The sequence below is a fragment of the Botryllus schlosseri genome, chromosome 8 (genome assembly GCF_051294905.1).
Source record: "Botryllus schlosseri isolate E-star chromosome 8, Bs_hap1, whole genome shotgun sequence".
Classification (NCBI taxonomy): Eukaryota; Metazoa; Chordata; class Ascidiacea; order Stolidobranchia; family Styelidae; genus Botryllus; species Botryllus schlosseri.
In genome coordinates, this window is record NC_137243.1 from 15,726,539 (window position 1) to 15,743,629 (window position 17,091).

General features: G+C 42.0%; 1 protein-coding gene across 3 annotated transcripts in view; it reads left to right on the top strand.

The window, feature by feature from the left end:
* Positions 1-16,577, top strand: part of LOC145444887 (uncharacterized) — a 34,892-nt gene extending 18,315 nt beyond the window's left edge. For 2 of the 3 annotated variants that reach the window (XM_080322936.1, XM_080322933.1), the window contains exons 8-19: positions 406-563; positions 626-756; positions 2,369-2,555; positions 3,509-3,904; positions 6,025-6,393; positions 7,049-7,171; positions 7,503-7,634; positions 7,731-7,877; positions 12,810-12,962; positions 13,404-13,635; positions 15,540-15,666; positions 16,255-16,577. In XM_080322936.1, coding sequence (XP_080179062.1) covers positions 406-563; positions 626-756; positions 2,369-2,555; positions 3,509-3,904; positions 6,025-6,393; positions 7,049-7,171; positions 7,503-7,634; positions 7,731-7,877; positions 12,810-12,962; positions 13,404-13,635; positions 15,540-15,666; positions 16,255-16,405 — 2,306 coding nt within the window. In that variant the 3' untranslated portion in view covers positions 16,406-16,577. The remainder of the gene's footprint in view (positions 1-405; positions 564-625; positions 757-2,368; positions 2,556-3,508; positions 3,905-6,024; positions 6,394-7,048; positions 7,172-7,502; positions 7,635-7,730; positions 7,878-12,809; positions 12,963-13,403; positions 13,636-15,539; positions 15,667-16,254) is intronic. The other variant, XM_080322935.1, reaches the window with a different exon arrangement.
* Positions 16,578-17,091: the final 514 nt, after the last annotated feature.

Here is a 17,091-nt window from a genome sequence, read left to right on the forward strand (position 1 = left end):
TTGATCGGAAACGGCTTCTATACTTGCGACAGAAATAAGTTATACAGTAGTCAACACCCCAATAGGACGGATTTTGTTTTTGTGACACAATAAACAAATCAAATCAAGATATATCCCATATGCCTGCTATAATTTAATCCAAAGATGTTACAATAGTGTGACATATTGCAATTTAAGAGAAACGTTCACAGTGCAGAACCTACCAAGGCTCGTTTGCGAACGCAAACCTCCAAATTGCTGAGGTTCACACACCGAACGCGAACGTGAACCGAACGCCCACACCATCCCTAGTAAGCACGTTGCTGGACGAATCTTTGCATATGTGGTTTCTTTATTCCGAGACTGCGCCCATAGTTATGGGACACGCAGTATAGGCATGGACTTTAAATTGACCTCACTTGACAGTGCGCGACGCGGGAAGTCGCAGTCACACTGTGTACACCGTAAAACTCGTGAAAGAAGAACTAATAACGCAAAACAACACACGCAACGGTGGCGAAAGAGAAACGACCACAGTGACGGCGGGCGAGATGAAATTCGTAGACCTGGTCGGGGTTGAAAGGGTAAAATGCTGATCGACTACGGTTTGCTTGCACGATTATTATTACAAGTCGTCGGTTTGCAGTCTGTAAAGCATGTGATGTACGATTCACCAGCCGTTGGAAGTGCGGAAGCCAAGACTGCCAAGTCGCTCCAACTTTTCGCGCAAATGGTCGACTCGCTTGCGGAGGATAAAAACACTTTCCACGCGTACAAGTATGTCGTATGTGTATAAGAAAATATCCCAGGCATATTTTATGCCGATATGGTTACGAATGCTGGGCGGAGTAAGGCATTTCTATGTGGTGTGTAATTGGCATTCATTTTTTGTGGTCGCATAAAGTGTACAAGGCTGTAGATATTCGGACTTTCCAAATCATCCACACTGTTATAACGCCATATAATTAGTGATGCTCGATTCGGAATAGGACAACTCAGGTACTCGATGTTACCTACCCCCTACCCCTAATTACAATACAACACACGCATACAAATGGAAATGTGAAAATTTAGTTGTACGAATAGACACTTCATTATCTGGCTCCTTTCCAGCGACTACGATTTATACCACCTGTCCAAATGGCAATTGAAATTTAATAATCAATTTCGAGTGTTTCAGGTCAATGGTTTTATTTTTATACACTGTGCAAACCTATATGTACAATAGCGCATTTAGAGTTTTGTGGATGTTATTCATCAGATTACATTCCGTGAGTGGACGCCTTGATAACCCCGTCGATACTTCGCCATGACCTCAATGGTCAATTCTATATTTTCCATATCATAAACATTAATCGATCATCTCATGATGGCATTTTAACTTGATATTGGAATGTTTTGTGGTATCCAGGGAGTTGATGACACTTGAAATTTTGAATTGGTCATTGGTACGATACCATTTATAAGCAATTACGTTGAAGTATGTAGTATTACCGAGAAGTTCATCCCGTATCATGTTATTCACAGTATTTGGATTATCGAGTTTACATCCTTGTTGAGCTGATGTGATGCCAAACTCATTTCACCACTGGTTACTTTAGTAAAATGGCTACTGTCGAGGTTACTGATGTCACTTATCGACGTTTCTGCAGTGCGGCTCTTCAAAAATGACTTTTTTTCTCAAATCGGACTGGCTACTTGATAAAATTGTTAGGTTACCTAATTGAAGCCTACACACAAAATGTGGTTCAATTCCAACCAATAGCCGCATTGCTACAGGAGAAGAAAGTTTCTATTTAATATATAAAAAAAAATAGCAAAAAATTTGACAATTTTCAATTCACCCCTTGAAAGTGTTAGGTTGTGTATAGAAACGATGTTCAACAAATTTGGTTCGATTCCGACCAGTGGAAGCGGAGTTATGGCCGTCGAAAAATTTGGATTATGAATAAAATAGTATTTACGGTGACCAATTCTTTAATTATTTATTATAGTGGTTCGATTCGATATATTTTCATAATTTGTCCACTTAGTCATCATTGGAACATACTCTTGGGGAAGTAGAAGTAACTTCGTAAATTTCTATCAAGTACGATTAGAAGTGGTTATTTCGAAATAAGTGAAAAGTAAGTATTCCAGGACTAGTTTGGGGTAAAAAAAATGAAAACTGTAAAGTAGAAGTAAAATAATCTGTTGTCATAACCACGTCAGTAGTAGTAGTAGTAGCGCTAGTGTCAGTCGGCAAAATATATTATAGCGTACTTCGAAAAATAATTGAACTCCTTATGATGACGTCACGGGCAGTGTGAGTTGTCTACCTGCACTTTTTCATGCGCGCTGGATAGATTTACCGGGGCGCTGTCATTTCAGAAATATTTTTATGATACAGGGACTCCAAGCTTACGCGGTTACTTCGTAATGCGATTGGCGGAGATTGCGTCACAAGATTCATAGTCACCGCCACGCCAGATCCCAATCTCGCGCACGAGACTCTGAGCAGCCTGCAATTCGCCCAGAAGGCCAGCAAGATCGTGAATTACCCCACTCAGCAAACGACCACGAAAGAACGAAACAAGGTATAAGGGTGTCTCTTGTGTTGTAGGACTAAAAATAGCCGCTGTTCAAACGGAAGCAACTGTCGATCGCCGACCTGACCTTGCTAAATACACAGTTCTACGAAACAAACGGAACATGATATGGCAAATATCGTTGCGACGTGATTACCATTTGTTTGTCGCTGTAAGACGACAGAAGCGGTCAAAGGTGGTTATAGTAGTCAGCGTTGCTACTCAAGTAGACGTACAAGTAATGCAGTGCAACTGCAAATAGAAATAGCAATTTTCAGGACATGTCAAAACTACTTAAAGAGGAAAAAAACGGAAGGTTTGTAAACTACTCAAGTGCGTTGTTTCAAAATGGTAGATTCGGTTAAGGGGTCACACGATTTGAGCAGTTGATCGGCGTTGGCTAATTTCGAAATTACAATAAGCATATCTTCGCGACTAACGCAGAATGACTAATGTCGCTACAATCTTGGAAAATATATCAAGTTATAGTGATAAAGGGGTCATTTCAAGCGGGTCTTGCGAAAATTTAACTCATAATTAGGGTGATTTTTGTACCTAAAAACGGAACATTTTGTACCAAAAAACTAAATTTTTAAAGTTTTGCCCTCTTGTATGTAAATTAGGTGTTTTCGCACATAATGTTAGAATTCTACTACTTATCTTCATTGCTGGTTGGCACCGTCTGTCCTTACGAAGTAGTTTGGCCTGAAAAAAAACACTTGTTGACGTAAAAACTGACAAATCTTTACATAAGTACTCTGATAGAATATGCGCTACTAACTGGTCGAGAGTTATAAAGACATAAAATGATATATAAAACTCTCGTCTTAGATCTGTTGCAAAAGACCATTAGAAGTCGAGCACCAATAATAAATTTATACAACAACAACAACAACAACAACAACATCTTGGCAATATTTATCCAAATTTTGGACGCCACTTACACTTTCGCTTGTACCAAGGAATCGCAGGATCATGTAAATGAGGAAGAGCCGCACTCTCGCAAGACTGGAGCCAAGCAGAACTACAGGCTACCCCCGATTCACTCCCAGCATCGCACGAACGAAGACACCGCGGTAGGTTCTCAGTACCAATCGAGCGTCGCTCTGTCAAACAACGGAACCGCGTATTCGGAAGCGGCCGATTCCGTGGACATGAGCGCGGAGAACACGACTACGACGTCAGGTGTTTTTTCATACTCTCCCGACGACAGAGACCGCGCGTCTCCGGATAAGATCCTGCAGGTGCTGCCGCGACACGACAACGGACACAAAGTCGTGGCTTTGCCGGTGCTCGGGGCGTCCGGCGCCGGGCAGATTTTCGCGCACCGATCGAACAATCCGGACAAAATCTTTGAGGTCAGTATCGCGGTGGTGCCCGGTTCTGAATCGTAAAAAATTAAAAATTTATGGAGCGAAAGTTTGACTGTGTACTTGTGCGGTTTTGAATATGGAATTGAATAAAGCGGGGTCGAAAAAAGTCCCATTAAATAATAAATCAATAATTCCAAATAATTGTGATTTTGTAATTTGTAAGTATTTCTCAGAGTGTATCTGGCACCAGTGACGTGCGGTCCAATGAGGCAGGTGAGGCAGTGCCTCACCTGTCGTCAGGGCGAATAAGTGAAAATTGTGAAAACCATCCCTGAGTCGATGATTATTGATATTTTACATCGATGTTCATAAATAACTAAATTTGAACATTTTTTCACACAACATCATCAATTTGCATAATTATTATTCAAAAATACAGAGCGAAAGAGAGTTGCGGCACAGGTGAGGCACGGGCGGGTCGTGCCTCACCTGCGACAATGCAATTCATCATAAATAGCTCGGAATTCATAACAACTGGTATGAATCAAATGCTACCGTCACACTGGTTCCGAAAATCCAAATATTGACAGTTTCAGACCACCAGAACCCCCTCAAAATCACCAAGGAAGGTGACATTCGGCTTTATTACAACCAATGCTATCGCATAGAAACAATAGCTAGGTGAGGCACAAACGAATATGCCTCATGCCCTATTCGCAAACAATTGGACAATCGCAGCACAGTGAAACGCGCTATCGATTTCGGAATACAACAGTCCTGACTGTCTTGTAGCAATTATATAGTAGCAACGGCCAATACGTAATGCGGAGCAAATACCTTCCCTTGCTTATGTACGGTAGCTGTTATTTATTTTCCGTTAAATTGTGGTATGTGATAACTACTTGCATAGGCTGCATTATTGTCGTTGCCTTATGCTTCGAATAATTTATACCGGTACTTGAAGAGATAGTAATTAATATCCGTCTAAACTTGCCCATTTAGCAAAATAGCGACCAGTCCTATACATGTATTGTATAATGAGGAATTGCAACGGCTATCAGTGTGCAAAGAAAATGCTCTCTTTACCCGCTGCTGTTGTTATTCACATTTTGGATCTCTTTATCAGGTAGGCTACTTTACGTGCGTGTGTGTTTGTGTGTGTGTGGGGGGGGGGTCCGTGCCTCACCAGCCATGAACCTCACCGCTCGTCACTGTCTGGCACGATGACGGATATGAACTTGAGTGTGATATGAAATAATATATTAAATTTGGATTCTAACTTGAACTTGAACTTTAAGTCCAAATTCGAGTATACATTCATTGAAAATACTAAAAAATCCTTTCCAATTTTATAGCGAGACGTTTTTACCAACACCAGTAATATAGCTTTTTAAAGAAGTCCGGACGGGGTTGTTTGCCTGAAAAGTCGGATTACTATATATATATAAGATCATGTATATTTGTATAACGTAGCTATCATTGTAGTATAAATAATTTGGGAACACACCCTCCTTGCATTTATAGCTGTTGTGGCATCCTTACCTGCTAAACGGCTAGTTGATATGTATAGGTGATTATGAAATTACGATGTAAATCAACTAATTCTGTACATCCGCCGAAGTCATGTAGGAACTCGTATCCCACTGAGTAGTTAATTAACTGTGTAACTCTCATTTCCATACTGAGAACGTCAGAGAAGTACAGCTACATTCTATCTTTAATCACAACAACAATAATAATAATGCATTTTTTGGAAGCTGGTGTGATCAGACTAGATGGCCTTCATGGTCTTGTCGATCATTCCTGTCTAATACCGAGTACTGTGCATGCATAGTTTCTGTACGTCTTTTGGTTGGATGAAAGTATAGACTCTCTCTCTCCCTCATGCACTGTCTGTTTGTTATGTATTTTGATTGGATGAAAAAATAAAGACAGACCCTCTCTCTCTCTCTCTCTCTCATTGGTGACGTGTTTGCCAGATTTCCACAATAGCGCAGGGTGCAAATCAGTCCATCGATAATTTCTGGTAACAAAATTTTACTTTCACATTTGTTCCATCGGGTGACAAACCCGTCAAATACACGATTCTTTCTGGAGATCGGCGAAATACACGATTTTCGTTTACAGCGTACCCACAACCGTCACAAGATTTCTTTCTGTTTCAGCAGCGTTCGGGCAAAAAGTCTCCAACTCACGGCGATAACGCGCGGCGGGCGCGCAGGTTCACGACAGGAGCCCCAATGAGAACCAGCGAGCCAATCAAAACACCCAGGACAATCAGCGCAGAGTCGGTGTTGGACGCGACCGAAATACGCGGGATGGACCGCACCGATCTGCTGCACGGCTCGCACGAAGTGATAGGCTTGCGTAAAACCCCGTCGCCCTCGACTACGATCAGGACCGAGTACGATTTGGCGACGCCGAAACCAGCGGGCAGCGACGAGGAGCGAGAATGCTGCGCCGAATGTCAACTGAGGGAAGACAAAATCAAGTCGGACTACGACAGGATGATTTTGTTCTCAAAGAAAAACCGGGTAGGGTGACTTGGGATCATATGTGGTCAAATCAGTTATCGCTGGCAGTTAAGTAGAAGCACTAGTATGGTTGCCTACTTGCACAACTATAGCCAAGTTGATATATATGCTTTTAGACTATTTCTACTACTACGTTATGCAATCAGGGGTGGTCATAGTAGTATTATTGTTGACACTCAAGTACAAGTAGAAATAACAGAAGGTGGTCGGTAACGAAATACTGACGGAAAGGCGTCACATACTTTTGGTAGTCGATCGTGAGTGGCTGCTTTTGAAATTTACAGGGTGCCTCTTCTCGAACAACTCAAAATAACTAATACCTTTTCACATTAGTGTAATATTCGTAAATATATTCAATTACCGCGATGCAGGGTCTATTTCACCCAATATGACAAATTCACTCGTAAATGTGATGAAAACGTGTCCTAATACAACTCTATACTTTACAAAATCCAATGTGAAAAAGTAAGTAGTTTTGCCCTAAAATAGTAAAGTAAAAGACTTAGTCAAAAACAGGAGTAAGTCGTACAAGTAGGCCAAACCTAATTGTGTACTCCGAATAAGAATACATACTTCGTTACCGGCTGCCTCTGCTTCTATGTACATGGAATTTCCGAGACGCGCGGCAACCTAAAGGTTTCGTTACTATTTCTAGGATGACAAACAAGCCAAACTGGACGAACTTCGCAGAGAAATCAAGCGACTGAAGACGGAAAGTCCATCGTTGAGTCAAATCAAAGCCCTGGAAGAAGAACGAGCGCGAGACAGAATCGCCACGGTATGTTCAAACTGAAGTCTTTGGCCTCGTTTGCTACAGTATATTATAACTTTTAGGTATATTGCTATAATGAGTGTACGGTTGGAATGAATGTATGCAAAGGACAGATAGCCTACTATTGGCCCGTGTATTGGTATTTTCAATATAGCAGTACGTTACATTCTTACTTACTTAAAGATATGAAATACAGCCGAGACTTTAAACACACGACTGTTGCTACAAGGAGAATTTTGAGGGTGCAAACAATTGACAACAATGAAATGTCCCACTGATATTGATTTGTGATCATCGATTGACCGATTGGGGACGACTGAATTCTTGATGTCCGCAGGATTTGCAATCTCGCGAAATCGCAAGACTGGAAGAAGTAGTCGCGTCCTTGAAGGTCAAAATGAGCGGTATGAAAAGTAGCACGGAACTGGCCGCCGTTCAAGAACTTAGGCGAAAGGAACAACAAAATACGGTAATGAACGATTTCTTAATGTCACGAAATTCTTGACCTTTGACAATGTCTTATCGGTTTACCCAAATTTGTACGTCGTTCGTCGATCAATTTCAGGAAAAGCTACGTATGCAAATAGAAACGCTGAAACTACAGCTGAAGGAAGAGGTTGAAAAGTATAAAAGGGATATCGCCGCGAAAAACGACACGATTAAGAAGCTGGAGCGGGAATGCAACTCGCTGAAAAAAGAGACATCAGATAAAGTATGCAAGTATGCAACTATGCAATGACCGCAAATCCGCTATAATAGTATTTCATTATGCCAATCCGAACTGGCGTCGGAATCGTAATGTTAGCAATGTTCCCCAGTTTTTATATTTAAACACGATATCGATCACAGTCCTCATGCAAAGCCATTTGTTAGGGTGGTACGGTTTATATCATGGGTCGCCAACTCAAAATGGGTCGCTGGTCACTTTTCCAAATTCCTAGAGACCGCGGGCCGCATGACTTCAATATCGAGATTAAAATAGGCAACGCAGTTTAACAACCACGTTTCATAACTCTACGTTAGTACAATTCTGTGCTCTCTAACATGGGCGACGGGCATAGTCACCACAAAAGAAATAATATTTCATTGAACAAACACAAATACAACAAAAAATATCATGTTCATCAATTTCATTATATTTTGAACTATGAGCTGCGCACGAATTGGGTGACTCCGGCCTAGAAGACTTCGGTCATATTGTGTCTCCCAATCTGTACCGTGTAAAATATAGTTAGGAAAATATTTTTAAAAAAAATGTATAATATTGGACATGAATGTTTGTGGATAATTGCCTATACTATATTTCATGGTTGACGAATGAAAGAATTCTTTCTTTCTCTCTCACGATACCTGACAACACTCTGCAGCAACTAAATCAGGGCTGGCCAACCTTTTTGCTATTCACGGCCGCATTTCGATTATTCATGTAGCTTGCGGTCGCATTCCGGTGCATAGTCGTAATGAACTAACTGGGGCCAAATACTCACGTTAAACTGTCCACAAGTGTCCAGTGTCAAGTCTCCATGTCCATTGCCGGTATACTCTGGGCTAATCTATTTATTCATATCGGCTTACTATGCGCACCGAGATCGTGAGTAGTCATGTTATGAAGATCCACCGGGATTAGTTCTGTAGTCGCGCCAAGCGCGAAAATTTTTTCATTTTCATGAGTGAATTTCGTCAACAAATATTAGTATAGTTTCACTTATTACTATCAAATATGTATCCTTTCTCGGCCCATGTGATCAGATTCACCGGTAGAGTTACTGCAGAGGGTGAAATTCGAAAAATTAGGGAAGTTAATAATACTGGGCTGCATCTTTGGGTGTGCCAATCTTATTTGGCTACTCCCTTTGTTGTATGCAGTTATTTCTTGAACTCCCATCAGATTTGTCGGTATAGTGGAAATATATTGGATTCGCCCAAGTGCAGGCCTACCAGAAAAAAATTTCATTCGTGATGAAAAGAACACGATTAAAAATTGTATTTTTTATGGGGCGCATGTAGCATTTTCCTCTGCTGTTTGCATCTGTACTGCGGGACTCAGATTACAAAGGACACTACTATGTTAAAATCTAAAATCGACTCTCATTGAACCGCGCTTAGCCCGAAGAAAATTTCAAGAATAATTCAAACCTCTCATTAATTAAGGAGTCAATTCTCAAATTTAATTTGCATATTGACGGCCGCCAACACATCCTAATTGAATTAAGTGTCAATGGCCGCGTAATTTTTCTTCTACTGCCGCAGATTGGCCACCCCTGGATTAAAGAATCGATATTGCGGTTAGCTAGACACGGTAGCCTACTCGCTGGAAAACTATCTCATCGTAAAGCATGGTTTTTTGGAGAGCCCGAAGTCGTTTTACAAGCGTCTCAGTCTTGGCAATGGTGGGCCATTGCACGTCATGGCAATGTGTCTATTCATATCGGCAAATTCTTCCTCCATGGAATGATATTACCATGCCGCAGCCGTATCAGCTAGTAAGGAATAGTGATATTGGGCTCAGTAGAATGGCTCCTATGAACACCAACAACAATATGTTTAAACTGAAATCAATTTCAGCATTACAAAATGCTTTAGTAAGCGTTATTCTAAAATTTCTCCAAATCAGGTCGCGGGCCGCAAAATACGACCTCGAGGGCCGCGTGTTGGTGACCCCTGGTCTATATATTGTAACACCACCTTGAAAATTGTTGCGTAGCCTAAGGTGAAGTGCTACTTCTTGTCCGATAAGTAATGTCGAGTCGCCAAACTACTCCATAGAGTGGACCTGTTAATTCAAACTGTACGCCAATTTCAAAACTCCCGAGAGAAAGGCAAGGTGTGAGTAACATGAATAGTGGCGTTTGTATAATTAAATATATCACACTTCTTCACGTCAGCAACTTCGCGATGTTTGTGGTAAAACAGCACAGTGCGATGCAACTGAACATTTTGCTGCTTGATCAATACCGCGACCATGCTGAGACAACTGACTGTTTTTACTTCAACTTAAATTATGAACGCGTGTTCCCCGCGCTAAAGTAACACGCACGATACATACATGTGTGCTGTACTCTTTGAACACGATACTGATCCCCCGTCTCCGATTTTATTCTGTTCATGATTAACCTGGCCCGCAACCTTCCTACGTTCCTATATTTGATTGCATAATTTGGATTAAAATCTTTTACTCGATTTATACCGCAGTATAAGTCTGGGGTATAGGTTGTGGTTTCGTGTTATGCCATGGGTGTATGTACATTCACACCCGAATATCAGGGGTGGTACACACACGGGTGGTAATACACATTCTTTTCCCTAGTCTATAGTTACAGAAATAAATCAAAGGATTGTCATCGTGCACCTTTCGCGTGCGTATCCAATTTCGCGTTGTCTGCTTATATATATGTAGAATTTGCAATTGAATAGTATATTCATATTGAAATGAACCCGAATATTTTCGGCTGACACTCGTCAGGGGTAATCGTCAGCAACTAGTAGACAATTCAAAAGAACAGCGTATATCAACAATGGTAACACAAAATATGACGTCACCAGCACGAAATGTCGAATACGAGAGCGTTTAATGTACTGCATAGAGCGTTGATGATATGTTCGGGTAATAAACTGAACTCAGAACTTGACAATATCCGGAAAATCTTACTTGATAACGGTTACCCTGAACATGTCATCAACCGTGGCATAGAGAGGAAGGTAACGCATTTCAACGCAGAAAAGTCAACAGAGCCTACCGAACGAACAACCAAAGATGTTTACATCCATTTACCTTGGATAGGGCCTATTTCCACCCGCTTTGAAAAGCAATTGATTTCAGCGGTCAATAAGTGTTACGACACAGTGAAGACCAACGTGATTTTCACGACAACGCAACTGCTCCCTGCAACACGTAAAGACGTGCTACCCGCACTTCAGCAAAGCAATGTAGTTTACGAATTTAAGTGTCACTGTGATTGTGGCTACGTGGGAAGAACGTCAAAGCGCTTGCAGGAACGCATAAATCAGCATGTCCCTAGATTCATTAGAACACGCTCGGTGAAAAGCTCACCCTTAACTCACCAGCTCAAGATTGATGCGGAACAATCAAAGGCCATAAATTCTGCAATTGGCAAACACTTGTTGGATAATCCCGCCTGTGCGAAAAATTATCGAGACGACAGATTTCGCATACTGGGAAAGGGTCGCTCACACTTTCATTTGTGTGCCTTGGAGTCGACTTTTATCAAAATACACCAGCCAAGGCTGTGCCAACAAAAAGAGTTCGTGTATCATCTAAAAATAGTACATTGAACGCTCTCGTATTCGACATTTCATGCTGGTGACGTCATATTTTGTGTTACGATTGTTGATATACGCTGTTCTTTCAAATTCTCCACTAGTTGCTGACGATTACCCCTGACGAGTGTCAGCCGAAAATATTCGGGTTCATTTCAATATGAATATACTATTCAATTGTATTTTTAGATGATACAGGAACTGTTTTTGTTGACACAGCCTTGGCTGGAGTATTTTGATAAAAGTCGACTCCAAGGCACACAAATGAAAGTGTGAGCGACCCTTTCCGAGTATGCGAAATCTGTCGTCTCGATAATTTTTCGCACAGGCGGGATTATCCAACAGGTGTTTGCCGATTGCAGAATTTGTGGCCTTTGATTGTTCCGCATCAATCTTGAGCGGATGAGTTAAGGGTGAGCTTTTCGCCGAGCGTGTTCTAATGAATCTAGGGACATGCTGATTTATGAACATGAACATGTCATCAACCGCGGCATAGAGAGGAAAGTAACGCAATTCAATGCAGAAAAGTCAGTAGAGCCTACCGAACGAACAACCAAAGATGTTTACATCCATTTACCTTGGATAGGGCCTATTTCCACCCGCTTTGAAAAGCAATTGATTTCAGCGGTCAATAAGTGTTACGACACAGTCAAGACCAATTTGATTTTCACTACAACGCAACTGCTCCCTGCAACACGTAAAGAAGTGCTTCCCGCACTTCAACAAAGCAATGTAGTTTACGAATTCAAGTGTCACTGTGATTGTGGCTACGTGGGAAGAACGTCAAAGCCCTTGCAGGAACGCATAAATCAGCATGTCCCTAGATTCATTAGAACACGCTCGGCGAAAAGCTCACCCTTAACTCATACGCTCAAGATTGATGCGGAACAATCAAAGGCCATAAATTCTGCAATTGGCAAACACCTGTTGGATAATCCCGCCTGTGCGAAAAATTATCCAGACGACAGATTTCGCATACTCGGAAAGGGTCGCTCACACTTTCATTTGTGTGCCTTGGAGTCGACTTTTATCAAAATACACCAGCCAAGGCTGTGTCAACAAAAAGAGTTCGTGTATCATCTAAAAATAGTACATGAAACGCTCTCGTATTCGACATTCCGTGCCGGTGACGTCATATTTTGTGTTACGATTGTTGATATACGCTGTTCTTTTGAATTCTCTACTAGTTGCTGACGATTACCCCTGACGAGTGTCAGCCGAAAATATTCGGATTCATTTCAATATGAATATACTATTCAATTGTATATTGAAGTTGTGTACCTCCAAGAAGCTGTTCAAATGTAGAATTTGGTTATTTATATGCACTTGTGCATACTGATTACTGACGCGGAGTGTTACTCTCAAGGACGGACGAAGACGAAGCGACGAGAAGATTCCGACCGATCGCCACCAATCGATAGTCGAAGAGCTCAACGCGAAACTGATGGCTTGCACGATCGAAATTTCGAAAATGAAAGATTTCGAAACGAAATCCAACAAGGATCACCAAGAAGAGAAGGTATACGCTGTGTTTTGTCGCCTCATATATTTTCCTCAGTAGTGGTTTGCAATTTTGCATCACTTATGTGAGTGAAATTACCGCAAAAATCGTGCGAAATAGCCCCTGTATCATGGTAGCAGAATATATGTATGAAGATTTCTCTATTTATAGAGTCATCATTTATTGAGCGATGTCGCGAAGATTCAATGTTACAATTTCGGAGGTAGCACCTCCGATTTACTATACTAAAAGCATGCGATATCCTCGACCAAATCTATATTCCAAAACTATCCGCTTGAGTAGACCTACTATTCATTTTACACTTCTACAAGTAAATTTATCATGTATTAGAAATTTCTATTTGTAATTCATTAGACATTTGCGGCGTTCCTTCTACTTCTATACTTGAGTAATGAGTAGCAATACTGACTATTCTCATCACCTCTGGGTGCGCTTTAGGAGGCTCTCGAAAAGGAAGTGGAGACGGCAAAATCTACAGCGGCCAACGCACAAGCCGAGCTGAAAATCGCGCAGGGAAAGCTGTTGTCGTTGGAGCGAGAACAGAAAGTCACGAAGGCGGGAAGCCAGAACGGAAGCTTGTCGCGGCTGTCGTCTCGCTCCACTCTGCTGCGAAGTATCGATAATAAAGACCTCGGGACCGCCATATCTCATTCCCCGGATTCAACATCAGGTTGGTGAGGGTGATAAGTCAAGCGCATTCCATCGCATAGAATCCGCGATATGGCCTCTGCTCAGTACTTATACTTTTTCGGAATGCTCAAGTAATGCCGGCCTGTACTCGTATTACTTGAAAAACGTGTTTCTGATTTCACACTACTGCTTGCCTTTTACACGTTGGAGTTTGTAGAGTAAAAAGTAGTTCACGTATATGCTTGCATCGCAGTTACGGGAGAAACATGGCATAACAATAGGGCAGAATAGCCCCTGTATGGCGCGAACAGAATATGTTTTGGAAAATTGCACTTTTAATTGAGAGGAAATTTATGGTGTTACATCCGCTGTTATTGAAGTAGCGACGTCGACTATTTTGACCACCCCTGTTAATATCCCCACAAATTTTATAGCTCCACAAATAACCGCTGAGAATGTACTAGAGCAGTGGTTCCCAACGTGGGCGATATCGCCCCCCAGGGGGCGATTTATCGGTTCAGGGGGGCGAAAATAGCCAAGGGGGCGAAAGGGGGGCGAAAACGGACAAAGGGGGCGATAGGGGGCGATGACACGTTGAAATGGCTATATCGGCGTCGATGACCGTAACTACCACACCCAAGCCCCCAATTGAGATGGGGGGGCCGAGCTCGAAGGGGGTCCACAATTTTTTCGTGAATTTACATTAATTATAGAGTATTATTTTGGAAATTTAGACAACTTTTTCAAAAAATTTTCGCGATGCGCGCCATTTCGTGGTCGCATATTTCTTGCTTATTGGATACCATTCCTGCAAGAAATAATACGCATGAGGTATAGAAATGATGGGCATCTCGGCGTCAGCCATTATCACACCATGACGCACCAAGACCCAAGACATGTAACATGGCCATGTAACATGCGACTCCGAGAAGTGTGCCAGAACGAGAAAACCTTGGCGGAAAAGGACTGCCTTTATGCTGACCGACTTCGATATATATACGATATAAATATATATTTAATTGTCCATAGGCGCCTAAATGGCTGGCGCCAAATGTTCCTGTTCTGTCCAATCATAACCCCACAAATAAATGCCATCTCGCAGAGAAAAATTAGTTGCCAGTGCAGATATACCAATTTGAAATCGTGTGCGTCTTTTAGTTTAGTACGTATGGGCGATTTGAATATCTTTTGACATAGCAGACAGGCCACGAAATGTCATTGCGTAACGAAGTCATTATACCCACGGGTTTGCCCGAATATGTTCAATTATTATTTAAGGGCCCTACATTTTCCAAGACACCTCACTCAGCTTTACCGGTAAATCTGAATACATGAGCAGAGAGAGGATAAAAAATTGATGGCAATATTTATGCAATTCCCGATCAAATTGACCGATTCAAACATGAATAATAGAAATTTTTCGCGCTTCGCGCGAATTAAGCCGACTAACTAAAGAGTCCACCAATTTGTGCTGAGAAGTCGCGGTAAAGAGCTATCGGTGGAGTTGGGTCTAAGTCGCCCTATGGAATGGGTCAAGACCAACGTATAGTGGGGGGAGCTGACGAAGTGCTGTTACGGTCCTTTGGGAATCAAGTCGGAGAAATCACCTTTTTTGTTACTCAACTCACCAAAATTTAGCTGGAAAAGTGTAATTTCGAGGTCGAGCCGAAAAGTTGACCTTTTTTCTTAGTCAACTCGCCGGTGATTTCAGTCTGTATGTCCATTTTTGTGTTCCCAATATTTGGGGGGCGATGATCGGTGTGGAGTTTGAAAAGGGGGCGATGAGTCGAAAAAGGTTGGGAACCACTGTACTAGAGGCTAGGCTAGACAACATGAAGTATCCCTCATTACATCCCACCATACGTATTCTACTCCGTGCTACAACCCACCGTACAAGTGTAAACCGCCGGTACGATATATACTGATAAACTTCATCGATTTCAGACGGTGCATGCGTGGCGTGCGGCAGACAACTTGGCCGCATCGAATTTGCCTCCGAGATCGCGAGGGACGAAGAATTACGTATTTTGCTGCTACAGGACGCTCGCAACAGAGAAGTCTTGATTCAGCTGTAAGTAATTTTTATCACGTATCGCAGTTTAGAAATGCGCGTCTGTGATGAAAACAATCGCTGAATTAAAATGGGGGTCTTTTTCAATGCCAAGCATGGAACAATTTAACGCTGTCAGTACTTTTACGTCATAGTATTGTCACAGTACTCGATTGTTAACTTCAATCAATCAATCAATCAATCAATCAGGTTTATTAATATTTTCATCGTTTCAAAACATCACAAGACTGCGATACAGAGAAAAGATAGGAAGGTTTCGAAACAACTTGGAGGAGCCATTAAGATCACACACCCACCTTAGCCTAGGCGAAGTAAAGAAGAGACGTGCACACTGAATGAAAAGTAATGCACTGTTTTCGAACCGTTCGTTCGTTTGATACGCGCTGGAACTATTGAAGATATTGTGTGATTTGTCCAATAGTTTTTCTTGCTACTTTGATAAACTGCAGCGCTCACCCGATCCGCTATACTACCGATCATCACCATCACCATTGGTCTCTGTAAAATACTATGTGTACTGTGTGTACACTGTACAGTGTATCTACATGGTTCGATTGACCTCTTCAACGGAATATGTAATTTTTGCAGGAAGCGCGAACGTAATCTTCTTTGCGATGTCATGAAAATCATGTTCTGCCGTCAATGGTTCATCGAAGAGGCGCTGCCGCACGTCAAACGAACTTTACGTAGAGTGGGTGTCGACACGAAGTCTCTCAACACTTTTCGAAAGAAATTTTGAGCTATTCTCGGAAGCTCTGGACGCTGGAGCAACTCCGTTTTCGCTGAACTGTCGCTACTAAACTACACGCCAAATTCTATTTTTCTATTCATTTGTTTCCTGTTCGAAAATCTTGTTTTAAAATGTTGCAATTCTTCTGTATGTTGCTCAATAGAGTTGAAAGATAATGGGATGAATGTTACATGATACAATTAGAGTGCAGATCAGGGCGTAAATGAGAAATACGAGGCCACAGAATAGTTTTTGAGACGAGAGCGAGCCACGGTCTTCCAATTGAGACGGCCGCAGAATAGCCGCGTTGCCGGAAACAACGCCCAAAAGGTGTTTTACTTCTGAGGACACGCCAGGGATATCTAGTCAAGATCTAACCTCAGATTCCCTGCTGGAAACGGAAGCCACGAAACTGTTTTACTGGCAATTTGAAGGCCTCTAGGTTTAGTCGATCACTCAATCTCAAATCATGTTTTGCTGCAAACGGAGGCCACAGAACAGTTTTCACGGTGATTTAGAGGCCACAAGTCGATTTCAGCTGGACACGGAGGCCACTGGACTGTTTTCGAGGCGTTTCAAAGGCCACGAGTTGGTTTTTGCTGGGAAAGGGGATCACATGCCTGTTTTCCCAGCGACTTGGAGGCCACGAGTCAGTTTTGCCACAGGACTGTTTTCGCGGCGACTTCGAGGCCACG